This window comes from Bubalus bubalis, chromosome 14 (assembly GCF_019923935.1).
Source record: "Bubalus bubalis isolate 160015118507 breed Murrah chromosome 14, NDDB_SH_1, whole genome shotgun sequence".
In the NCBI taxonomy this organism is placed as follows: Eukaryota; Metazoa; Chordata; class Mammalia; order Artiodactyla; family Bovidae; genus Bubalus; species Bubalus bubalis.
Window position 1 is genome coordinate 58,351,541 of NC_059170.1, and position 26,206 is coordinate 58,377,746.

The window sequence follows — 26,206 nt, forward strand, 5'->3', positions numbered from 1 at the left end:
CTGGGTTTGATTCCTGGGTTGGGGAGATCCCCTGGTGAAGGGAAAGGCTACCCACTCTAGTATTCTGAAGAATTCTGTGGACTGCATAGTCAGTCCATGGGGTCGCAAAGAGTTGGACACAACTGAGCGACTTTCACTTAAAATAATTATAAGAATATACATGCTTGTTAGAAAAGTTTCAAATGATTTTGAAAGGTATAAGCTGTCCACAACATCCCCTTCTCCCATGCCCCACTGTGACATATCTGGCATGTATTTGAAAATTATACAAACACGATAGGTGGTTATTTTTGCTTTTGTCATAGGTTCAGGTATTAAAATTAACAGATCAGCCTGTTAACAGTGAACTGGTAGGCAGGAATTTTAATCTTAGTAGCTTATTTATTCTGCACTCTTTTTGTTGGTTTGTTTTTATTATATACTAGGCAGTAAATACAGTATGGTAATAGTAATACTATAGTAATGGGTATGGTAAGTGACTTGGATGCAATTCTACTAAAACTGAACCAAAAGATTATTTTTGGATTATTTAGCTACTGTCAGGCACTGTACATATAATTAAGATCCAGACTGTTAACATTACATTTTATTTAAATCCTCTTTACAGTTCTAATGCCAAATGGAGACATTTGTAAGGCATCTTTCCTTACTCACCCCCCTCAACCCCTGCTTAGAGAACCCTTTGGATCTGTAGGCATGACAGGGTTGCTACTCTTCCGTTTTTATTAGATATGGCTTGAACTTTAACATTATAAACTTTTAAACTACTAAGCTACTATAAGATATAAAACTTAAGAACAAGGGTAAAGGAAATTCAAGAAAAAACATAGAGTGGTATTTAAAAGGACTAATGAAAAAAATTGGCCAGAGTTTTTTTTTTGGTCATATCCTGTTGAATTCCCAAGTGCTAATCAGTCTGAAAAAAATCTGAATATTGTCTAATTCCATCAAAACTTCTGGATATGTACTATGAAGTCTCCATTTGGACTTAAATGTAAAAGTAAAAGTGATTATGAGCCAAATATGCAATTCTTATGACATTGGTCTCAAAAATTTCTGGGCCATGCCATGGATGGTTGTTGTTGTTCAGTTGCTAAGTTATGTCCGACCCTTTGCGACCCTTTGGACTGCAGCATGCCAGGCTCTTCTGTCTCCCAGAGTCTGCTCAAATTCATGTCATTACAGACAAACTTATTAATACAGGATGATTTTGACATCATTATAACAGAATATAATTATACAAAAACTATATAAACGAATATCATTAGATAAAGAATACTTTAAGTGATATTTTGTTCTGTTTAATTGGTGCCTGTTGACAATTCAGAGAATCCCAATGGGCAGTTAAAACGTTGAAATGTCTGACCGTGACGTCTCAGTGAGAGACTTACTTTCTGACTCACGAGAAAGCACGCCACAGTCACAGCTATGAGCAAGTTATAGAGTTTTAAATTCTGTTTTCAGAATGGGAAACTTAATCAGTGGGTTCCATGTTCACCTGGAAGAGCTGAATGCTGTAATCCACCCCAGTGTTTGCCCAAGCCCTGGCTAAAGCTTTCCTTAGTAGGCTGTTTTCCAGAAGAAAACCTAATGGCATTATGGGAGAAGAGGACTCCTTACAATGCATATTATCTGTTCCTAGTTTACTCCCCTAGCTTATCATGGAGCTAATTTCTGTCTGTTCCACACCTCTTAGCATAGCCATTGAAGTTTATTCTCATGACTTACCTGGAACACGTACTAAGCGACAATGGCCTTAGAGTACTGCTGATTTCCCCAGGAATGTTAATTGAATGTATTGGTTTCCAAACTTTGTGAGAATGAGAAACATTTAAATAGATAACGATCTTTTTCGGTATCCATGAAATGAGAGACTATGTGAGGAAATTCAATACTACTACTGAATAAATTCATATTTTAGTTGTCTCAAGCATATTTGCTTACATTAGACAATAGTACTGTATCTGTAAGATATTCTGTTTAGTCAGTCCACTGGTGTTGTGGACCCATACGCATGGTCCATGTGTATGTATTTTAAGGACCCCTTTGCCATCACTTTACCCAGAATTGGGGACCCATGAATATAGACGGTTTAGGAATTTTAGCATTATCTAAAGTATGTCTGAGTGAACTCCGGGAGTTGGTGATAGACAGGGAGGCCTGGCGTGCTGCGATTCATGGGGTCGCAAAGAGTCGGACACGACTGAGCGACTGAACTGAACTGAACTGAAAGTATGTCAAATACCTTTTCAAGTATTTAATATTGGTTGACCACAAAGTTTATTTTGGCCAACCCAATAGTTCTGGTCATATACTTCTATTATTAAAAGATAATACTCCTCCCCGAATTTGAATAAAGGAGATATGTCTAAATTATTAGTTCTAGAGCAGCATTTCTTAGCCGAAATTCAAATTGTGTAAAAACCCCCAGGAAAAAAAATGGGTTCCATGGCCAAATAAATTTGTAACTTTATGTTGAGTTTTACAGCGTATGTTAATGTAGTAGAAGTTTTGAGAAGTCACGAAACCCATCAGCCAACCTTTACTTCGTCGAGCATAGGGAATACAGCCTTTCAGGTGATGTTTCATAAAGCTGCACACACACATGCTCTGGAAACACTGAACCAGACAGCACACTCATCTGCACAGTTTTCCTGTCATGAAACAGTATCAGTGCGACTGTAATCAGCATGAAAAAGATAGGCTTATTACATCAGTGGCAAATGCCCAGAGTGTCTATTTGGATTGACTGTTTTCATACCTTTACAGTATTATGGTATGCATGTTGTCTTCCATCTACTTGGCTTTCATTTCTCACGGTCTCCTGGTTCAGAGTCTATAGTATTCATTATACATGAAAAAGAATTACTCTGGAAGCAGTATTTTTTCATGTCCACTAAGTAGTTATTTTTCTAAGCGAATCAAACAGGACAAAAGGGACAGAGTGGAAAGATCTTAATTTTTGAGGGAAACCCACTTAACCCAACAGTCGTTCTTTCATTCCAAAGTCCTAGTGTCAAGGCAGCGGCAGTCAGCTGACAGCTGGTGGTTGTGCTCCGATTTACAGGGGAAGGAGGAGGTTGTACTATTTTAAATGCATAATAGAGCATTCGTTTCGTCATCTGGAAGCAGAGATGGAAGAAGCTCAGGGGAACTGAGAGGCATCAATGTTGTTCTGGTGGAAGGGAAGCTTCCTAGCACATTATCAGACAGCAGCGCAGATCGAAGAAAATATCTGTCAGGAATGCATGTTACCAGATGTATTTTGCTTTCAAGAATGGTAGACAAATCAAATCAGAGCCAGATAAAAGCCTGAGAAAAAGATGCTCAGACGGAAACGCAAGTTAATCTTTATGCCTCACTGCCCTTTACTTCTCTTGGTACCTTCCAGAGGATTCAATATAGATGTATTTTTAGCTTGCTGTTTTCCAGCATCAATATGACAACATGATTCTGTCTTTATGTCAGTAAGCAGCTTCTACTATGTTTTCCTATTTTCTGCTAGCTACAATTTACAAAGGATGTCACAGCTCTGGTAAGAACTGCACAGAAGCCATTTCCTTGCTTTTTAAGTCATGTTTTGTAGAAATTTGTAATAAGCCATTCTATTAAAACTGTCAGTTTGCTTAGAGGAATCTCTTCGTGGTGTTAATCTTACTAATTTGCAGAATGTGTTTGTGATACATTGTTTTCTTTATTATTTTTTTCTTTTTATGTTTGATTTTTGTATCCTGTGCGTAACTGGTGTTAAAACATAACATTTATCTGCATCCCTGTATATTTTTGAAGCATCTCACCTTCTCTCCTTTCCTAGTACTTTGCTGTTACGTTATGTTATGTTTGTGGCTGCACTTGAGCTTTGCAAGCTGTCTAATGCAAAGACAGGAGATAGTTTTGAATTAAGCTTGTTTTGATTAGGGAAGGATATGTAACATGACACCACACCTAACTAGCTCAGCTGTTGAACATAATTCTGAGTTACCTTAATTAGCTCTGTTTTGTAGAGTCTCTGTATTTAATTTGTTGCTTTTAAGTTTTTAAAAATATTCCCAGATAATTTCATAAATAGTTGATTTAAAAAAATTGGAACTGCATGCTTGCCTGTTCATAATAGAGAAATGTCTCCTTAAAACAGGTAAAAGAGACCAAATAAATTTGTACAATACGATTTTGCATGAGTGTTAAATAAAAAATATAAATTATATACAGGAAGATGAATTACCTTTATTCATATTTTATGCCTTTAATATGTGCGTATTCTCTATTTGAAAAATTTTAATAGTTAACATGGCTGTTGGAGGACCTAATTTATCAAAATGGATTATTTTTAGCAATTCAGCAGTTATTAATTGGCAAGACAATGTTCTATATATTATTTATCATAGCAGTAGTGCCTAGAGTAAAGATGTATTTGGTGAAGATTTTTAATATTTTCACCTTCACTCTGGCAAAAGATCAGGTTCTTCTTTTGCTATGAGATTTATTAGGCAGCCATTTAACCTGCCAACTGCTGGGGGAAAAAAATAAATAAATAAATAAAACTTAACAGGGGAAATTTTTGAAAGCAAGATGTCCATATCTAATTATGGCGGGTGGAATGGATAGAATTTGATGTGTTTCAGATCTTTTGAGAAAATAGGCAATTTTAATTTATATTTTTTGCAAATTCTACAATTTATTTGCTTTCTGAGAGACTAGCTGAATTTGTGGAGCCCCCTTACATTGTGTCTGCATGCATGCTTTAGCGAATGCCACTCGGGAACAAGGCAGGGCACTGTAAAATAAGAGTATATCGCAAGATTGGAAATGTGTTCCTTTGATGAGTTTGAAGTGACCCATTTCTCTCCTCTCCATATAGGCGTATTCTCAAGATGCCTACCTGAAAGGCAATGAAGCCTACAGCGGCAATGCCCGCAACATCCCTGAGCCCCCACCAGTCTGCTACCCCTGGCCGTCATCCGCCCCTCCCGCCATGGCACAGCCCCCTGAACCACCTCCTCCAGACTCCACAGCAAGCAAACCGCAGACTAGCCCCCCAGTATTGACGCAGCCCGGCAGGGCCTACAGGATGGAAATCCAAGTGCCTCCGTCACCACCAGAGGTGGCCAAGTCCAACACAGCAGTGTGTGTCTGCAATGAGAGTGTGAGGACCGTCATTGTACCTTCTGAGAAGGTTGTAGATTTATTATCTAACAGAAGCAACCACACAGTTCCCGCTCACAGAACTGAGGAAGTGAGGTATGGCCGAAACGAACAGCCCTCTTTCAAAACAGCGACGAGAACCACCTCACCGCCATCCTCAGTTCCCACTGCCCATCTCATCCACCAGCCCGGCTCCAGGTCATTGGAACCTTCTGGCATTTTACTTAAATCTGGCCACTACGGCGGACACTCAGAAGGTCTGGTGAGCAGATCTCCAGCTGTGGAGTCTCCTTCCATAACTGTCAACCACTACTCTCCCAACTCCCATCAGCACATAGACTGGAAAAACTATAAAACTTACAAAGAGTATATTGATAACCGGCGCTTGCACATGGGCTGTCGGACCATTCAAGAAAGGTTAGATAGTTTAAGAGCCGCCTCTCAGAGCACAGCGGATTATAACCAGGTGGTGCTGAACCGCGCTGCTCTGCAGGTACGGCGTCGGAGCACCTCTCAGGACCGAGTGCCCCAGTCCATCCAGGTCCGGCAGCGCAGCGTGTCCCAGGAGAGGCTGGAGGACTCTGTGTTGATGATGTATTGTCCGAGGAGTGCCTCTCAAGGCGCGCTGACATCTCCTTCTATTAGTTTTAGTAACCACAGAACTCGTTCGTGGGATTACATCGAGGGACAGGGTGAAACCTCGGAAAACGTCCATTCTGAATGTCCACCGCCGGATGCAAATGGTGAACGAAAGCAGACTTACAAGTGGAGTGGGTTCACCGAACAGGACGATCGGCGAGGTATTTACGAGAGACCCAGGCAGCAAGAAATTCACAAATCTTTCCGAGGCTCCAATTTTACAGTGGCTCCCAGTGTGGTGAATTCTGACAGCAGGAGAGTGAGCAGCAGAATCGGGGGATCAGTGTCTCAGCTTAAAAAAATTCCAGCAGATCTAAAACCCCTGCAGCCCAGCAGAAATTTTCAAACTACTTGTGGAATGTCCCAGCCTCGAGGGATTTCCCAAGACAGGTCACCTCTTGGAAAAGTCCGAAGTAACTCTCTGAAAGCGCCTTCTACGCATGTCGCGAAACCGCCCTCCAGCCAGAACTCATTTCTTTCTATCAAAGACCAAAGACCAGTAAATCACTTGCATCAAAACAGTTTATTGAATCAGCAGACGTGGTTACGGACTGAAAGTGCCCCCGATCACCAAGTGGACACTGGGAAGCCCCCCTCTCTTTCCGGAGCCTCTGTTAAGCCCCCGGCTCTGGCAAGTGAGAATGCTAGCACTCCAGATTTTGAGTTATCCGTCACTCAGAGGAATCAAGATTTAAATGTACAAGAGGTGGAGATTCAGCAATCGAATGCTGTAGATAATAAAGAAACTGTCATCCTAAGAGAAAAACCTCCATCTGGTCGCCAGACACCGCAGCCTTTAAGGCATCAGTCTTACATCTTAGCAGTGAGTGACCAGGAGACAGGCTCAGACACCACCTGCTGGCTGCCTAATGATGCTCGCCGGGAGGTCCATATAAAAAGGATGGAGGAGAGGAAGGCCTCAAGTACCACTCCACCCGGTGATTCCTTGGCTTCCATCCCATTTATAGGTGAGCTCACCTCATAGTTGTTGGTTAACATGTCAAATATGTCACAAATCTTTCCAGCAAAGTATTTCTAGTTTCCAGGAATTTTACTCTGATCTTGAAACACTTGTTCTGAATTTTCTACACTCTGCTAAAAACCAGAGCCATAAGCTTTTTTTTTTTTTTTAAGTATTTTTATTTATTTATTTAGGCTGCACCTCACAGCATGAGGAATCTTAGTCCCCTGACCAGGAATCAAACTCGTGCCCCCTGCAGTGGAAAGGGCAGAGTCTTAACCACTGGACTCCCAGGGAAGTCCCCAGAGCCATAAGCTTTTACTCTCAAAAATTATTTCTAGCATCAATTTTCCTTTTTTTTTATTTTAAACTTTGCATACCCAATACCCACTGTTAATCTTCATTTTGATGAAACATATCCCTACCATCTGGGGAGACTCAGCAAACCAAATTGTGCTTGGTTGTTGATTCAGCTGAAACCATAGCCAAGTAGAACAGTTTGGATCACCAGCAATCAACCTTTCATCATCAGTGCTTTTTACTTTCTGAAGCTGATTTCTGTATAAATTTTAATTCATGGGCCGACTGAAAAGACCTCTTTGTTGCTAAATTACTGTCTTAGAATAAATCCTGGAATAGATGGGGAGAAATTACTTAAATGACAAGCCTGTACCCTGATCTAGAACATCTATCATGTTCACTGAGGCTTTAGACTGCTCCCACACGCCCCAAGTATATTATCCACGCAGCAACCAGTACGTTTTTAAAAACATAGATCCTTTCACTCCCGATCAGAACCCTGGTTTAGCTTCCTATGTTACTCAGAATAGAATCCAAAATCCTATGGCAGGCTAGGCCCTCCGTGATCTGCCCTACAACCACACTGCACCTCGCTGCCCCACCTCCCATTTTCCGCTCATCCCATCTTCACACATGCCAGCCACCTAGCAGCCCTAGAACACACCAAGCACACCCTGCTTCAGGGCCCTGGCACCAGTTCCCAGCCCTGGAATGCATTCCAGATATATTCACAAGGCTGTCTCTCTCTCAGTACATTTGGGCCTCTGCTCAGACATTACCTTATCAAAGCAGCCTTTCCAGACCAGCCTATCTGAAATACACACAGAACCTGACATACACTATGTCCTTAAGCTACTGTATTTATCTTTATACCACTTGTTTCCACTTGACATTGTACTTTTTTTTTTTATTACATCTTTCTCTGCAGGTCTAAAGCCTAAACTTTGTGAGAGCCAGGATTTTAGATCTTTTTATTCACATCTTTGTCCTTAATGTCTGGAACCACTGCCTGGCGTAGAGAAGGGACTCAATAAATATTTGTTGAAATACCAGATGAATGATAATTTTCAGATGATAGTTTAAATGTATAGCAAAACAAAACAAACTTTTATCATGTCTAAGATACCATCTGCTAACAAGATTATCGTGTATGTCCGTTAGTATTATCCTCATGTAATAAATGAGAAACTTAAGCTATGGAGAGGTTAAATAACTTGCCCAAAGTCACACAGTTAATAAGCAATAAATAACTTGCCCAAAGCCACACAGTTAATAAGCAGTAGAGACTTCGCTGATTCAGCCTCATCTCAGGGCATAACTCCAGAGGGCATCATTTGTACAGAGTGCATTGTGAAGAGCGTCCTCTGGAGGTCTGTGATGCAAGCCTTGCTTTGAGCCAAGGTCATACTCTTCTTCAGTGGGTAGGTTCAGGAAGAGTTTGCCATGATTTGGTAATACAATGTGGTTCTCTTTGAGTGCTATTTCAGAATTCTTCTTTTCTAGAGAAATTTTTTAAAGCTCTTGCACTGTTGGACTGTCATGTGACACTATCAGAATCAACTTTTTAAAAAAAATTCCATATAACTCACATTTTAAAAATATATATGACATATTCAAGTTGTAAACATTGTAGGGAATCTCAGCCTCAATTGTGCTCATATTTATATCTGTAACCTTAAGGCCAACCCCCCCAAATAGCAGAATTTTATTGTAGATGAAATGGTATAAAAATGATTGTTTTATGATTTTTTTTTAAACAAAAAAAAAAAACCTGCTGTATTTCACAGGCCTGTGAGACCAGAATAATAGCATTATATTTGTTCCTACTTAATAAGAATAATACAATCCAATTACAATAATAAAAAGTTTGCTAGTTACATCTGTTAATATTTCTTCCTAGTTATTACTAGGTATAGGAATAAACCAAAAGGTCACTTATGTTATTAAAGAGAACTTTGGCTAAAATATAAAACAAAAATCTATTTAATTGTACATGCATATAAAGATTTAGAAAAATGATTAAAAGAGACCATTTTGTTTGTTCATTATAAAATAAAAATGCTCACTAATTATTTCTGAATCAAATTCTACTTCAAGTACTTATTTCAATCTCTTTTATAGTTCCCAGTGAATGACATCTTTTGTTTTATGAATCATGACTTAAAAGTCCCATAATACAGAAATGACTTTGCTGCTGCTACTGCTGCTAAGTCGCTTCAGTCGTGTCCGACTCTGTGCGACCCTATAGATGGCAGCCCACCAGGCTCCCCCATCCCTGGGATCTCCAGGCCAGAATTACTGGAGTGGGTTGCTATTTCCTTCTCCAATGCGTGAAAGTGAAAAGTGAAAGTAAAGTCGCTCAGTCGTGTCCGACTCTTAGCGACCCCATGGACTGCAGCCTACCAGGCTCCTCCATCCATGGGATTTTCCAGGCAAGAGTACTGGAGTGGGGTGCCATTGCCTTCTCCGAGAAATGACTTTATAATCCATTTATTTCTTATATGCCTCCCAGAACCTAAATGTACTGCATATGATTACTCTTGTATGTCATTTGATCAGCACCCATGGAAAAGGGTAGAATAAAGAACTGAGATATGAACACAGAATTGATTTCACTGTTTCGGATATAAACTGGATTTTTACATGGATGTAAGCATTCTTAAGTACCAAAATTTAATATTGAAATCCTTTTATATTGTTGAGCTTCAGAGTTTTATCTGACCAATAGGTCTTTTTTTTTTTTTTTTTTTAAATTTTTAGCCACATCCCATGGCATATGGGACCTTAGTTCCCCAACCAAGGATCAAACCCACTCCCTCTGCACTGGAAGGCAGAGTCTTAACCACTGGACTTCTGGGGAAGGCCCAGTGTTTGTCTTTCCAATCTAGCTATTTTTTAAAATGTATGTCTTACTAGGATAGACACCAGCATTGAAATGGAGTAAAAGAGACCATTTGCAATGTTTCTCAAAGTATTTTCTGGGAACACTAATTCCATTTGATAAAGGCGGGGGGAGGGGGTGTGAAGATTAGTGATCAAATAAATTGAGAAATGCTGAGTTTTAAAAATTAAATTTGTCTATCATAGAACTCTCAGGATCATGAATGTACTCCTTATATCTTATGAGTTTTCTAGGCAGGATATGGAGAAGGCAATGGCACCCCACTCCAGTACTCTTGCCTGGAAAATCCCATGGACGGAGGAGCCTGATAGGCTGCAGTCCATGGGGTCGCTAAGAGTCGGACACGACTGAGCGACTTCACTTTGACTTTTCACTTTCATGCACTGGAGAAGGAAATGGCAACCCACTCCAGTGTTCTTGCCTGGAGAATCCCAGGGACGGGGGAGCCTGGTGGGCTGCCGTCTATGGGGTTGCACAGAGTCAGACACGACTGAAGCGACTTAGCAGCAGCAGCAGGCAGAATATAGTACAATTTGTCTCAGAAGTATTTGACCATGAATCCTTTCTTTTATTTAGAGCATTTCAGTTTAGTGTACCATAAAACATACTTTGGAGAATGTTGGACTATGCTTTGTGCTTTTTATGAAACATTAAATTAGAAGGAAAAAAAAGAATTAAGGCTTGCTTTTGTAGCATCACACTCCAGAGTCTTAATAGTCTGTGATTTTAATAATTGTTTTTGTTACTTGAAAGCATTATAACCAATGCAAATAAATAGGTGCTTTGGCTTTATTTCCCAAAATATCAGAGAATGGAGCCAACTCATTTACTTTGTTGTCTGTGTAATACAGAGATAATGAAACATCTTGCAGAAAGAAAAATTTCCAGCATTTTGTTGTACATTTAACATCTAATAGTCTTCTGGGGTCACAAGACTTAGAAAAATGAAGAGAATAAAGCACTTTGTTTTTAAATTAGGAAGATCAGTCATTAGCAGTATTTTGTTTATACCTACTCACACCCTTGTGGCTCAGCTGGTAAAGAATCCACCTGCAATGTGGGAGACCTGGGTTCATCCCCTGGGTTGGGAAGATGCCCTGGAAAAGGGAAAGGCTACCAACTCCAGTATTCTGGTCTGGAGAATTCCATGGGATGTATAGTCTATGGGGTTGCAAATTGGACATGACTGAGCGACTTTCACTTTCACTATACACACATGCCCTGTAAAGCTTCAAAGTATGTCCTGAAAATAAAGTTCAACGCCTGTCACAAGTAAACACAAAATACAAAATGAATAATGAGTTCCTAAGTAGTTTGTTCTTTAGTAGCAAGTATTAAGGTATATTCTCCAATCTTGATTTTTTTTTTCTATTTTTTAATTGGAGGATAATTGCTTCAAAATGTTTTCTTAGTTCATGCTGTACATCTACATGAATCAGCTATATGTATACATATATTCCCTCCCTCTGTTCTGAGCCTCCCTCCCACCCCCTCACCCCACCCCTCTAGGTCATCATACTACTACTCATAACTATTAATATAAAAAAGCCAGTTGTATTACCCACTTCAAATTCATCTAAAATTTGTACTCCCCTCATTTTTGCCACATTTTAAATGTTTTCTCTTGTTCCTCTCACCCCAGAGTTGGCCAGTATGTGTGTACCAAATTAGGGTTAGCCTAAAAATTGAATTTGGTTGATACAGCCTTGTTGACACTGGCATTGAAAGCCAATTCAGAAATCTTAGAGCTTGTAGGTAGGATAGAGCTGGATCACAACGTTGTTCTTTACAGCATCGAACTTTACTTCCATCACCAGTCATCCACAGCTGGGCGTTGTTTTTGCTTTGGCTTTGTCTCTTCATTCTTTCTGGAGTTATTTCTCCACTGATCTCCAGTCGCATATTGGGCACCTACCGGCCTGGGGGGTTCATCTTTCAGTGTCATATCTTTTTGCCTTTTTATATCGTTAATGGGATTCTCAAGGCAAGAATACTGAAGTGGTTTGCCGTTTTCTTCTCCAGTTCAGGAGAACTTAGTTATCTGAAATTTACCCAAAAGGCATGGGCCTGGGTGACTAAACAATAATTTTGAATTTAATATTCACTCTTTTTAGCTCAGATTTCCCAAGTTTGAGTTGGCATCTTCTTACTAGATAAATTTATGTGTTTCAAGTGTAACAAAACTGCTCACCACAGAATAATTTTAGATGTTCATTTATCTTCCTTTTGGTAGTAGTGTTGGCTTTTATCCTGAAATATTTCAAACTGATCTATAGCATACCTTATAGAATACTATGCTTATTTACTTAGGGAAATAAAAATTTTTTTAAACTTTGTACTTATAAAAATTATAGAATCGTTTCCCTCAATCAGATTTTCTGGGTTTTCAGCTAGTTCCTTTAATATTGAAAGTAGATCCAATAATAACTGCAGTCTCAGTCAGGTCTGTCAGTTTTTAAAATAAATTCAAACCTCAGAAGCCCCCTAAGAAATCTCTGGCTTATGAAAGCCCCTAAGTATTTTATGTTCTTACATAAATTAAACAGATAATTTTACCCCTATTGTGGATTTATTGTTGTAGTCCTCTTGAGCTATAAATGACCCTTCTGATAATCCTAGCCCAATTTCTTTATAGGGAATGAATTTAATATCCAGAGGAATTAAGGAGCTTTCACAAAGTCCAGCAAAACAGGATCTAAATCCTTTGACCCGCCGCTCAGTCTTCCCCATTCCTAACAGCTGGCTTATTCTTTGTGCTAAAATTAATCATCCTAAAGATAAATTTGTGAAATTGGTGCCTAATATATATTAAATTATTTTAAGGTAAATGTTAGATTCCTTGAAATTAGTGTTTCCAGCATTCGTCAGCTGGCAAGCTGGGTCATCTTTCATACACACGCGCCTCTCACATACACACAAACATGCTGCTTTTATAGTTTAGGTTTTGAATACCTGTGAACTTTGGTATCTTGATCAGTTTGGTGAAAGTATTAATTGTTTGGTGAAAGTGTTAGTCGTGTCTGACTCTTTGCGACTCCATGGACTGTAGCCTCAGTCCATGGAATTTTCCAGGCAAGAATACTGGAGTGGGTTGCCATTTCTTTCTCCAGGAGATATTCCTGACCCAGAGATAGAACCCAGGCCTCCTGCATTGCAGGCAGATTCTTTACCATCTGAGACATCACGGAATTCTCTTAATCATTTGGTAGAAGCAAACAATTTAATTTTGGGTAAAAGCAACTCATTTGATTTCTTAGATCATATTCTTGGAATTCTTTGGAATTACTAGAGTAGAAACTGTGTGAGTAGACTTTTAACAGATGACTCTTTCATTCACTGTTATTGCTGTGGTTGTGTTCAGATCTCTGGTTCTTTTAACACTGGGTACCAGTGATTAGTTCTGTCATTGTTATCATTAATGATGATGCCATTTAACATCCCAATATTTATTTTCATTTTATCTTATAGATGAACCTACCAGCCCTAGCATCGATCACGACATTTCTCACATCCCCGCCTCTGCGGTCATCTCTGCCTCCACCTCCCAGGTACCCTCCATAGCAACGGTCCCTCCCAGCCTCACAACTTCAGCTCCATTAATCCGACGTCAGCTCTCCCATGACCAGGGTATGTTTCATTGAGTAGTTACGTGAATTGTCTCACGTTCTCAGTTTTCCACTTAGGGTACTGTGGTGATCTTCTCGCTGTGAAAAAAGAATCTGGAAACTACTTGCACATATCTGAATGTTGGGTTTTACTTGCAGAATCTGTTGGACCTCCCAGCCTGGATGCCCAGCCCAGCTCAAAGACAGAACGATCCAAATCATATGATGAGGGCCTGGATGATTACAGAGAAGATGCAAAACTGTAAGTCTCAAGCGTGTTGTTTTAAATGCCTGTTAGTGGGTGCTCAGTATGCCCTTGACATATAAATACTGAATTTACTGATGTATTTTCTAACTTCAACATTAGAGATGCAAATAAAAAATAAAAATTGTTACGTGATAATACATTCAATTGAATTTTTTTAAAAAGTGTTTAAAAATCAGTAATACAATTGTATTTTATGATACAAAAATACACATAAAATTATTCCTGCTTTAGACCTCTAGTCACGCAGTCCTATTCTCAGACAGAGCTATTCTATCTTTTATGTAATTCCAGAGCTATTCCTTGTGTAAAATCATACACATTTGCATATGCTTATATACATTCATGTGTGTATTCTAATTATTTTTATAAACAAATGATATGTGCTCTACACACGGATCTTGGAGAGCTTTCAGTGTGTGTATTCCTGGCTCATTCTTTTTCATGATTGTTTAATTTTCCACTGAGGAGTTACACTGTAATATATTTAATTGGTATTCTGTATTCTATTAGTAGACATTTCGATGGTCAAATCTTATGCCACAGCAAATAATCCTTCGTAGACTATATTTATACATAGTTCATTTAGCATATATGTGTGTGTGTACAGTTAGAAAAAGGATTGTTATATCAAAGGGTGAGTATATTTTTTACTCCAAAATTTATTGCCAGTTGCTGTCCAGTTTGCTCTTCCTAGACTAGCTGCCTTAGGGAGTGTGTAAGGTGTGGCCAGGGCAGTGGCAGTGACTGGCAGGGATTATTCTTACTATGCGGAATGCGATGTATAAGCCAGCTTCGCCTTTACTCTCCCTTACACAAAGATATCGGTAACAGCCTCGTTTCACAGTCAGCTTTACCTTATCCCAGCTGCACTCTGCTTCCTGCAAAGATGGTGGGACTGAGAGGAAAGGACCATGCCATCTTCAGTCACACATTAAAATCCTGTGCTCCTTAAATGAATTTTGAATTACAACACAAAACAGCTTTGTCCCGTGAACTTAACCTGTTTTGAATAATCAGTGTGAACCTGTCCTCCGAAGCTCTAAGCTTTTTTAGTGGCTTTCAGAGTTGTTCTCTGTACTGAAACATCCAGAATAGGGTCGGAGGGAAGAGCGGTGGCCGTGACCAGTCCTGATAATGCGCTTGCTGCCACCATGTCCACAAGCTGGATGAATGTGCACGTGCTGGTCTCTCTGGCCACTGATGGTAGCCACGGACTGCTCACTATTGACAGTGTGGAAATCCTTAGTAGAGCATTATAGCTACGGGTAACTAATAACATAAAGCCCAATGCTTAGTCTAAGTAGCTTTTTCTTTGATCTAAAAAACCCAAGAAAACAAAATCTCACCTTTTATACAGAGATGGTTTTAACTTACAGTTTAAGAAAGCTCTGTCACTGAATCGAAAGTTTAAGTACTTATAAAATTGGCTCTTTTTCCTTACTTGATTGAACCCTGAACACTTAACATGGTAAAAATGAAAGGTCATCTTATTAATGAAAGAGTAGTTGTAATAGTCAAATTACTTTTACATCTTTAAGTTATTTTTATGAACTTATTACAAATATTGATAGATTTCTTTTCCAACAGGTCTTTTAAACATGTATCTAGCCTGAAGGGAATCAAGGTAGGTAGTCAATATTTTTAAAATACAAGCAAATGATAAATGTTTCTATTACCTTTAATTTACTTTAGCTCTTCATAGAGAATTGTTTACCATTGGGTATTTTATATTTAAGTGTCATAAGCCTTTATTCTGTAAGCTTCAAGTGCATTTGGAAAATTGCCTTCTAAGTTGTGATTTATAAACGTATTCATCAACTATATAATACTTCACATGCATTGTGCTGATTTTCTTATTTTATTGATACAAGTTTATGGACAGGTCTCTGACTGTCCAGCAGGATGTTTGTTTTTCTGTCCTCAACATTACTTCACTCAGCCACCACCCCCTCAATGCAGTCCACCCCATCCACTCTTATCTACCCTCCCCTCATACCTTTGCCTAAAAGTTGTTAGACAGGAATTTTGTTATTTTGCCTTCTTCAAAAACATTAGCGTCTTCACTTATACTCACACTTTCTGCCTTCCTTATCCTTATCTTAATAAATACCTATACCTATTTTTTTTAATTTATTTTTATTTATCTGGCTGCTTCGGGTCTCAGTTGTAGCACTCAGGATCGTCACTGCATCATGTGGAGTCTTTCATTGTAGCTCACAGACTCTGTAGCTGTGGCATGTGGGCTTAGTTGCCCTATGGCATGTGGGATCTTAGTTCCCCAACCAGGGGTTGGACTCACGTCCCCTGCATTGCATGGCAGATTCTTAACCACTGGACCACCAGGGAAATGCCAATAAATATCTTTTTACTTGGAACAGTATCCTATTAAACACAAACACCCACATTTCTTCTTTGAATTCCATCACTTTCCCCTTTCTCAGGACCCTTCTCTCTTCTGCAGAATCACTCTTTCCAGTGGTTCAGTCACCAGCATGTAAAGGCATGTTCTATTATTTCCTGTATTTAAAAGAAAAACCTTCCTGGAATCTGCAACCCCTCTCCCCTATTTACTGCTCCTATTTTACTCTTCCACAGCAAAATTCCTTGGGAAAAAATTGTCCATGGTTTCCACTCCCCCATGTCATGTCTTTCTCAACCCACACATATCAGGATGGCACTGTTCAGGCCGAGGTTACCAATAAAAGACTTGTTGTTAGGGCTTTTTGTGTGGGTTCTTTTTTTTTTTTTTTTTTTGGCTGCGTTGGGTCTTCTCATAGCACCTGGGCTTTTTGTTGTAGAGCGTGGGGTCTAGAGCACACAAGCTCAGTTGCCCCGCAGCATGTGGGATCTTAGTTTCCAGACCAGGGATCATACGCATATTCCCTGCATTGGAAGGCAGATTTTTGACCACTGAACCACCAGGAAGTCCCTAGTTGCTTGGGTTTTTAACACATTTGACTTTTCAGGAGTATCCAGCGTGATTTCTCACCTCCTGAAACACTTTCTTCTGCTGGTCTCCATTTCTGCCTCTGCCTAGTATATAAAATGTTGGAAGGTCTAGAGCTGGTTCTGACTCCTGGCCTCTCCATCTACCCTCATTTTCTCAACGACCTGCCCCAGAGATCTCCCCAAGTGTATATCGCTAGGCTTGACCTCTTCCCCAGACTTCGGCTCATGTGGGCTCCTGCCCTGCACCATCTGCAATGGGATGTGTAATGAGCAGCTCAAGGTTTACACACCCAAGTAGACTTAGATGACTCCCCCAGACATGTATCCCCCAGCTTTCCCCTTCTCTCAAAATCTTCAGATCACCTAGTTGTTCAAGTGTCAAATACAGTAATTAGCCTGTTTTTTCTTTTCCATTTCACGTGCCCGTCCACTCCCCCTCCAGGATGTACCCTGAACCTTTCCATTCCTCTCCGTCTTCATTTTTGCTCCTGTAGTCCCAGCTCGTGTCATCCCTCGCCTGGATTCCCATAGGTTGTCCTTTCATAGTTGTTCTTTCAAATCCACACTCCAGGTAGCAAGCAGCGCGACCTTCCAGCTGTGTGATCAGATGGTATAACTCCCCTGATGCGTCACTTCATGGTCTCCCCCACAACACTTCCTGTCGCAGCTTGGAGGACCCTGAACAATCCATAATTAGCAGTTTCTCTTACTCCCATGGAAGAGTGAACATTTAAAATGATAACAGTGAAGGACTTCCCTGACAGTGTGGTAGTTAAGATTGCCTGCCAACACAGGGACTTGGATTCCATCCTCAGTTGGGGAACTAAGATCCCGCACACTGCCTGGCACGGCCAAAAAAATAAAACAGAAAAAGAAAAGGTGATAACGATGAATGTATATTCATTAGCTATGCATTCTCCCTAAATTTTCTCTTTCCCCTGACCTTTCATGGTTACCCCTTTTAAAAATGTTTTCTCCAAATTTCATCTTACGTGTTCTTTCTGCAGAGAAGACTTGCTTCAGCAGCACCAATTTATAGCCACTCCTTGGTTGTTCCTTTTATCGCATCTCACTGTTTCATTCTCCAAATGGCACTAATCACAATCTGATCATTCTTTTGTTTTTTAATTTTTTATTCTTCTTTGTCTTTCCTCACTAAAACTGTGAGCTCTTAAGAACAGGAAAATTGTACTCTTTCTGTTGTTTTTTAATGGTTAAAAAAAATTCCTTCAGGTGACTTTAAAAAATGATGCTCATCTTAAAAAATAAATAAATAAATAAAAATTTCTCTTATGTAATTGATAAATTTAGGGGTTTTCAAAAGTAGCCTTTCATTTGGAAGATTTAGTAGAAGACTTTCAGCAAAGTAATTTCAACATACAAGTATTTCCAAAGGAAAAAGCTGATATTTTGCTGTGTTTTCTGTGACCTTTTCTATAGATCTTAGACAGTCAAAAGTCATCAGAAGATTCCGGATCCAGGAAAGACTCTTCCTCAGAGGTTTTCAGCGATGCTGCCAAGGAAGGGTGGCTTCATTTCAGGCCACTCGTCACTGATAAGGGCAAGGTAGTACGTTTTCTCAGCTACCGTGAGCTTGTGAAATGCAGGCCCTGAAAAACAAAGCAGTCAGTCTGTATACAGAAAATGGCAACATATACATAATAAGAAGAGTCAAAAACATTTATAAGTATCTTTGTTGACATACAGGAAAAATTATTTTAAAAAATTCTGATCACTGATTTAATTTAATATGTTTTAAAATTTAATTCCTTTTTCATTCTTTATATCAATTACATATGGACTTTGTTATCTTTTGGCAACATTAAAGTGACATCAGCGTATTTAAGAAGGAACTCTGCTTCTCTTATTAAAAAATTTATTACCCATGGATTATCACAGGGTAGTCCTTTAGGGAGTGGCAATTCTCCATATTAATATTTAAAAACTTTTATTCAGCATCTTTCAGTTTACTCTGTTAAGTTTCCTTTAAAATAGCTTTATCGTTCCATTTATTTTATAAACATAAGAGGTACTTAAATGAATATCACAGTATCAATATATGCTTCATGAAGCAAATAACAATATAATAAAAACTTTACCAGAAAATTCCCTACAATATTTGGGCAGTTAATTTATAACAAAACTATAATACCGTCAAAAGAATATCAAACTTTTCTTTTCTTTTCTTTAGAAAACCCACCTTGGATGTTGTTGCTTGACCATATAAAATTGATCAATTTTGTTAACTAAATTCATCACTTGTACATATCATTTTGGAGTCACCTTATGCAGTGTTTGTCATTTGCATGATCTAAGCCTTGCTTTCACTCAAAAGATTTTTCTGACTGATCTTTTTCCTTATTTTCTATTTCCTTAGCATTTTTTATATATTTTGCTACACTTGCTTTATCCTAATTAACTTTGTTCATTTTGTTTTCTGGACCCAATTAAAGTTGAGGTTTCACTACCCTTGATTGTGATAGGAATGCAGTGCCCAACTTGGTTTACACTGCACAAATTTTGTCTTTCCTCCCCTAACAAATACATGTTGACGTGAAGCAGGCACCTGCCACCTTGGGTTAACATTTCTGTATGTTAACAGCGCTGCTCGGCATGTCTGTTCTGCACTAAGACTTAGCCGAGTGCTGAGTCTGTCTGATTTGTCTCATGTTCTCCAGCGCGTTGGTGGAAGTATTCGGCCATGGAAGCAGATGTATGTTGTACTTCGGGGCCATTCGCTGTATCTGTACAAAGATAAACGAGAACAGACGACTCCGTCTGAGGAGGAGCAGCCCATCAGTGTTAACGCCTGCTTAATAGACATCTCTTACAGCGAGACCAAGAGAAAGAATGTCTTTCGACTCACCACGTCTGACTGCGAGTGCCTGTTTCAGGCTGAAGACAGGGATGACATGTTAGCCTGGATCAAAACCATCCAGGAGAGCAGCAATTTAAACGAGGAGGTGATTGTCCAAAATGACATCGATAAAACCAACAACCTTCACAATGGTTTTTTAAAAGAAGACTGAAAGAATCTGAAACATCACTTAAAAAAAAATTATAGTATGCTATTTCCACTTAAAAATAGGTGACCAGAAGGAAAACTCAGGGAATTCCCTGGTGGTCCAGTGGTTAGAACTCTGTGCTTCCATTGCCGAGGGCATGGGTTTGATCCCTAGTCAGGGAACTGAGGTCAGGACCCTCAGGCTGCATTCCCCACCCCCACCCCCCACAAAAAAAAAAAAGAAAAACAAGAAGAAGAAGAATTCAGTGTACATATTAATATTTTATATTATTTTCACTTACTGGAAAATCATCATTACTGAGCTAGAGAAATAGATAATTCAGATATTCTGCATACTTTGTCAAACACTGAACTGATGAGAGATCTAGGTTCCTAGTCCTAGTCATTACCTTAATGACTAAATACTCTGTTTCTTTATCTTAAGACCAGGATTGTTGTGGGGCTTAAGTTACAATGAAAATGCTTCTCAAATCACTGTGTAAATTCAAAGAGATACTGATAGTGTGGTTTTTTCTTTTTAATGAAATGGTGCAGGCAAGAGTATAATATAGCCTATAGTAACACAATAATTGGATTCTAAGAAAACTTGCATTATCAGAAATCATGTGATAAGCCAATTTTTCTTTTTAATAAGGAGTTTCTGACTCACAGCCATCAAGATATTTTTACAGCAGAAATACCAGTAGTGAAGATACTGTTTTCACGTGTACATAACTATAAACTGTACAGAGCAGATTCAGCAATGATTAAGTCTAGATTTCACTCAAGGGTGCCTTTTTCCTATCAACACAGTTTTGCTTAGATATTGTTCTCCTTTTGTGGGACCTGTTGTTATGACAAAAAAAGAAAAACACAAGGTTCTTTCCTCTTACAGTATTCAGGAACACCTACATCAAGCATAAAATTATGCGAATTATGTTCCCAAATTTAGTCATTTCCATTATATCCAATTTAAATCGTGAAAACTTAGTTCATAAGAAAAATGCCTATGTTTTTTTTTCCTCTGATAGTGTATACTCTTTCTTGTTTGTCGCTAACAATGAATCCCGGATCTGTGTCAATACAACCCTTTTTCTACAACCACCACTATAAAAAAACATCAGTGAGTTTTGTCACAGTAAGGAGGGAAAATCAGAACTTGGATTTAGATTTCAGCTCTAAGTAGCAATTCACAGGAGTTCCTGTTTGAATCAGCACCTGCTCTGTGCTAGGTGTCGTATTGGGCAGTAGATGACTTCATCTTTGAGACATAGGGCTGTTTTAAGGGTTGATGGAGGTAACCCTTACGAAGAATGCAGCCCAGTGCCTGGTAGGTCATGAACATGCACTTCATGTCAGCCATCATCACTATCATCTGATTTTTCAGACACAGATATTTTCACCCAGTTTTATAGCTCAGAAAGTAATAATTCACTGAGCATATACCATATGGCAGGCAGCCTTTTAAGCATTTTTACATTGGTTAATCACAGTAATCATACGAATATGTCCCACTATTATCAATCATTACCATGTTTCAAACATGGGAACTATTTGACAAAGAGAGGTTAAGTAGTGTCCCCAGAGTCACATAGCTTGGAAGTGTCAGGACTAGGACTTAGACCCAGGCAATCTTATTCTAGGTCTTAACCATATCCTTTTTCAGTTGGTAAATGAGAAGAACAGATTTGAATCCGAGAATTTACAAAGCCTGTATTCTTTGTAAATTATAATGTTCACTATGATCGAAATGAGACAAATAAATATATTTGAGGACACATGTCAATATAGAGCTGGAATCAGTAGGGAAAAAAAATCATTATCGTATGGTCAACTCTGAGTTTTCCAGACAGCATATTGTTGAGGTTAAAAAAAAAAAAACAGTTTTGAGCTTTTCTGTTCTAACAATCTTTCTGGGGTTAGCGAGAAAAAACTGGCTCTCTGTTTCCCAGTCATTTATTAAAAATGACAGATGAGTTCAGTAAATTTGAACACTGGCACCTTGCTCGTTGTCTAGGTATTGCGGGGATACAGGAAATAAACAGAAAGCTCTTGGAAATGGGAGAGGCACTTGGAGCATTTGTCACTTAGTGATGTTGGGTCGTGATTTGAATAGAGGTTTTAAAACCACTCCATAGTGTCGGTATTGAATGAGCAAAGTAGTATGGAGCCCCCCACCCATACCCCCTGCCACCAAAAAAAAGTAGGATCCCTATTTAAATTTAGAATTGACTTTCTCATTTTACCTTCTGTTTATTCTGTAGGACACTGGGGTCACGAACAGGGACCTAATTAGTCGAAGAATAAAAGAATACAACAGTCTAATGAGGTGAGAATCCCACCGTGCCTCCTAGGTCATCAGGATGTAAAAATGCTTGTTTGTTCACAAATGTCCCTTTCTTTCGGCAGCAAAGCAGAGCCATTGCCGAAGACCCCTCGCCAGAGTCTTAGCATCCGGCAGACCCTACTTGGTGCTAAAGCAGAGCCTCGGACTCAGAGTCCACACTCTCCCAAGGAGGAGTCAGAAAGGAAGCTTCTCAGTAAAGGTACTGACACCAGTGTTCCTAGATACATGTAGGATTTAAAATTGGGACCATAGGGACTTCTTTGGCAGTCCAGTGGTTAGGACTCTGAGCTTCCACTGTAGCGGGTGTGGGTTTGATCCCTGGTTGGGGAACTAAGATCCCACATGCCCCATGGTGCAGCCAAAAAAATAAAGAAATAGAAAGTAAAATAAAACAGGGATTGTAGTAAATCAACTAAATATAGTTGAAGTATCAGTTTAAAATATTTTTTAATGAAACAAAATTGGGATTGCAAAGACATTTTCATATTTTTCTGTGGACCTCAGCTCAGGGTGAACTAACCCAGAGATCACTTGTCCCTGGTCTAGGCTAGTGGGGCCTTTCTTAAGATGGGAGTCCAAGACATCAGTTCTTGTTAATACAATAAAGACCAAGAGAGGGAAAATCCAACACATATATAACACATCAAAAACTACCAGTTTGATTAATAATGAAGATCCAGGCACTTTCATTTTGAAATAGAACCAATATATTTCCTTTTGCTAAAGTCTCGCTATAAAGATGTCACATTGATTGTTTTCTTGACTGTTTTAAAGAAAATCATGGTGCAGATAGTCAAAAGGTGAAGAAGCATACATGATTCCAACTATTAATAGATTATCTCGAAGGTTGAAAGGAGTGTTATATTTGGAAGAGAATAGAATAGAATATGTTTGATAAATAAAGTTTGTATTCTTTATAGAACAGGACTCTGACATATAAATCTTGATTAAGAATCTTTAAAGTCATGATTTAGATACCCTTGTTGCCATTTTCTCTTCTTATATCATTTTCTTTTGAAAAACAATCAAAAGATGATACCAGTCCTCCAAAAGACAAAGGCACGTGGAGAAAAGGCATTCCAAGTATTATGAGAAAGACATTTGAGAAAAAGCCTACTGCTACGGGAACATTCGGGGTCAGACTGGACGACTGCCCACCAGCTCATACAAACCGGGTAGGAGACACCAGCCAACCAGACTTCCTAAAGTCATTAATTCAGCCATAGTCATATTAGGACCTGAGTACACAGCCCTGCAGATCACAGGGCGTGTCTGTCCGTCTGTTGAATATTTTCCTTGTCTTAACAGACCTTAGTTTCTCTTAAGTGCTTTTGACCTGTATGAGTGTGTTGAGTAATTTTTGTAACGTTTTTTGCTCATGTATTGACTCTGAAATGGAATAATTATTCAACCAGTAGGAATGTATTCAAAATGCTTGATAAGAATTCATTTTCAAGTCATGTGTGTTTAAAGAAGCATGGGAACAAGGAATTGATTGAGAAAGTGTTATAGATGTAAGTGTGTGTATGTTTACAATGCACATGTTAAGATTCATATCACGAGTGGATGAATGTTATTCTAACCTCCTTCTTCCCCTCTACCCTTCTTTTATTCAGCTGAACTGTTTCCACATTCTCTTATTTGCTCTTATTTCCTCCTTAGACTTTTATTACTATGGATTCTCCTTTCTGTCTTGACTTACTCATTCTTTCCCCACTGACTCAAATATCTCCTGTTGGTTTTATCTCTTCGCAGTTCTGCAATGTCTATATTCATTTTCTCTGTATCAAATAACAGCAATTCATATACTGTTTCCTTCTTGATGGAAAGGGTCTTTTAGCTATGATATACATCTTTTAACTGAAGATAAACATTCATATGGTGTTAAATAAATGTTTATTTCTTGTTTTGCAGTATATTCCATTAATAGTTGACATATGTTGTAAATTAGTTGAAGAAAGAGGTCTCGAATATACAGGTATTTACAGAGTCCCTGGAAACAATGCAGCCATCTCCAGTATGCAGGAGGAGCTCAACAAGGGAATGGCTGATATTGATATACAAGATGATGTAAGTTTGTGTCTTTTTTTTCTTTTTTAATTTGGGTATTTCTGTTTGAATTACTGGCCTGTGTTGTTGGTTTTGTTTTTTTTTCCCCCCCTTTGGTGGTATTGACTACAAAAGTACTGTATTTTTATCTTGCATAACCAGAAATGGCGAGATTTGAATGTGATCAGCAGTTTACTAAAATCCTTCTTCAGAAAACTCCCAGAACCTCTCTTCACGAATGGTGAGTTTACCTCCACCAAAGACACCAGATGAAACAGTTGAACCATACATAGTTGGGAACCCACAGCATATTCAATTAAACTGGGAGAAAATAGTTTTATTAAAGGGAACAGGAGGTTTTGTTTAGTTCTTATTAGTATACAAAGCATAATCGTGTGTTATTTTTGTGATCTGGATTGTTTTTCCCTCCTGATACATTTCAGTGAAAAGTAGAGTTTATTAAAAAATTGTTACAGTTCAGTAAAAATATATATTATTCTGTTCATTCATGTTTACAGCCAAGTTGAAAATACTTTATTACTGTTCTCAGTGAAAAGCCTTCAGACATTTTAAGATACAATTAGTAGAAAAACATTTTTTCAGCCAAGCCTGAAAAAATTTGACTGAGATAAGACCCTGTAGCAGGTGTTGCAGTGAAGAGAGAGAAAGTGGACAGACTGATGTACCCTCAGCAAACTCACGTTTTAGGGAATTTCCTTTATTTGATAAGGCTTGTATGTGCGTGTGTGCTCAGTCACTCAGTTGTGTCTGACTCTGCAACCTCATGGACTATAGCCTGCCAGGCTTCTCTGTCCAAGGGATTTTCCAGGCAAGAATACTGAAGTGGGTTGCCATTTCCTTCTCCAGGGGATTTTCCCAAACTAGGGATCAAAACTATGTCTCTTGGGTCTCTTGGGTTGGCTTGCTGCTGCTGCTGCTAAGTCGCTTCAGTCGTGTCCGACTCTGTGCATCCCCATAGACGGCAGCCCACCTGGCTCCCCCGTCCCTGGGATTCTCCAGGCAAGAACACTGGAGTGGGTTGCCATTTCCTTCTCCAGTGCATGAAAATGAAAAGGGAAAGTGAAGTCTCTCAGTCGTGTCTGACTCCTAGCGACCCCATGGACTGCAGCCTGCCAGGCTCCTCCATCCATGGGATTCTCCAGGCAAGAGTACTGGAGTGGGGTGCCATTGCCTTCTCCTTGTGTTGGCTTAGGAGATATTAAAAACTATAGCAGTTTCAAAGACAACATTTCAAAGGCTATTTGTGGTCTTCACTATTTTGTTTTTCTTTTTAATCACAGTTTGAAATTGAATCTTAAAGGGAAACTTGATTACACTTGAACAATTTAAGATCAATTTGTTTTTTTTGTTTTTACTGTTGTTGTCAGATAAATACGCCGACTTTATTGAAGCCAATCGTAAGGAAGATCCTCTAGATCGTCTGAAAACATTAAAAAGACTAGTAGGTATTATTTTGTATTTTTGGAGGTACAACAAAAGTTTAGCATTTAAATCCATCATGCAAATAATATGTTTCAGATTCATGATTTGCCCGAACATCATTATGAAACACTCAAGTTTCTTTCGGCTCATCTGAAGACAGTAGCAGAAAATTCAGAAAAAAATAAGGTATGTAAACTCTTTATTGAAGAGATATGCTTTCAGTGGCTTCAGTTGAAAAGATATGCTCCCCTGCTTCAGGCCAAATAATCAAAAATAGGTTATAATTAAACAAAAGCTCTAAAATACATCACATTGCTGATCAAGTCCCTCTAAAGATCACTCTTAAAAGTAAAAGATCCCCAAAATATCAATTACTATTTTTTAAAGACATTCTCTTTTATGTTTATCCAGCAAGAAAAATGAAAAAGAAAGTTCACTTTTTATTTTTCAACTGTATCTTAATATTTTGAATATGCAATGCTTGCATAAAACAACAGTAAAAATGTATCAAGTGGTATACAGTGACAGACAGACATTTCCTTTGTTTTGGTTTAAACAGATAAGACCTTTTCTTTGTTTTGTTTTAATACCACCGTA

At 38.8% G+C, this 26,206-nt stretch overlaps 1 protein-coding gene across 7 annotated transcripts in view; it reads left to right on the plus strand.

Moving 5' to 3' along the window:
* ARHGAP21 (Rho GTPase activating protein 21) overlaps positions 1 to 26,206 on the plus strand; it is a 131,273-nt gene that overhangs the window by 95,320 nt on the left and 9,747 nt on the right. For 5 of the 7 annotated variants that reach the window (XM_025264400.2, XM_025264399.2, XM_044927463.1 and 2 more), the window contains 14 exons: positions 3,506 to 3,535; positions 4,859 to 6,749; positions 13,413 to 13,571; positions 13,709 to 13,811; positions 15,405 to 15,441; positions 18,207 to 18,332; positions 19,445 to 19,729; positions 22,035 to 22,099; positions 22,180 to 22,316; positions 23,150 to 23,292; positions 24,032 to 24,187; positions 24,329 to 24,407; positions 25,555 to 25,628; positions 25,706 to 25,795. In XM_025264400.2, coding sequence (XP_025120185.1) covers positions 3,506 to 3,535; positions 4,859 to 6,749; positions 13,413 to 13,571; positions 13,709 to 13,811; positions 15,405 to 15,441; positions 18,207 to 18,332; positions 19,445 to 19,729; positions 22,035 to 22,099; positions 22,180 to 22,316; positions 23,150 to 23,292; positions 24,032 to 24,187; positions 24,329 to 24,407; positions 25,555 to 25,628; positions 25,706 to 25,795 — 3,375 coding nt within the window. The remainder of the gene's footprint in view (positions 1 to 3,505; positions 3,536 to 4,858; positions 6,750 to 13,412; positions 13,572 to 13,708; positions 13,812 to 15,404; positions 15,442 to 18,206; positions 18,333 to 19,444; positions 19,730 to 22,034; positions 22,100 to 22,179; positions 22,317 to 23,149; positions 23,293 to 24,031; positions 24,188 to 24,328; positions 24,408 to 25,554; positions 25,629 to 25,705; positions 25,796 to 26,206) is intronic. The other 2 variants (XM_044927464.1, XM_025264405.2) reach the window with 1 other exon arrangement.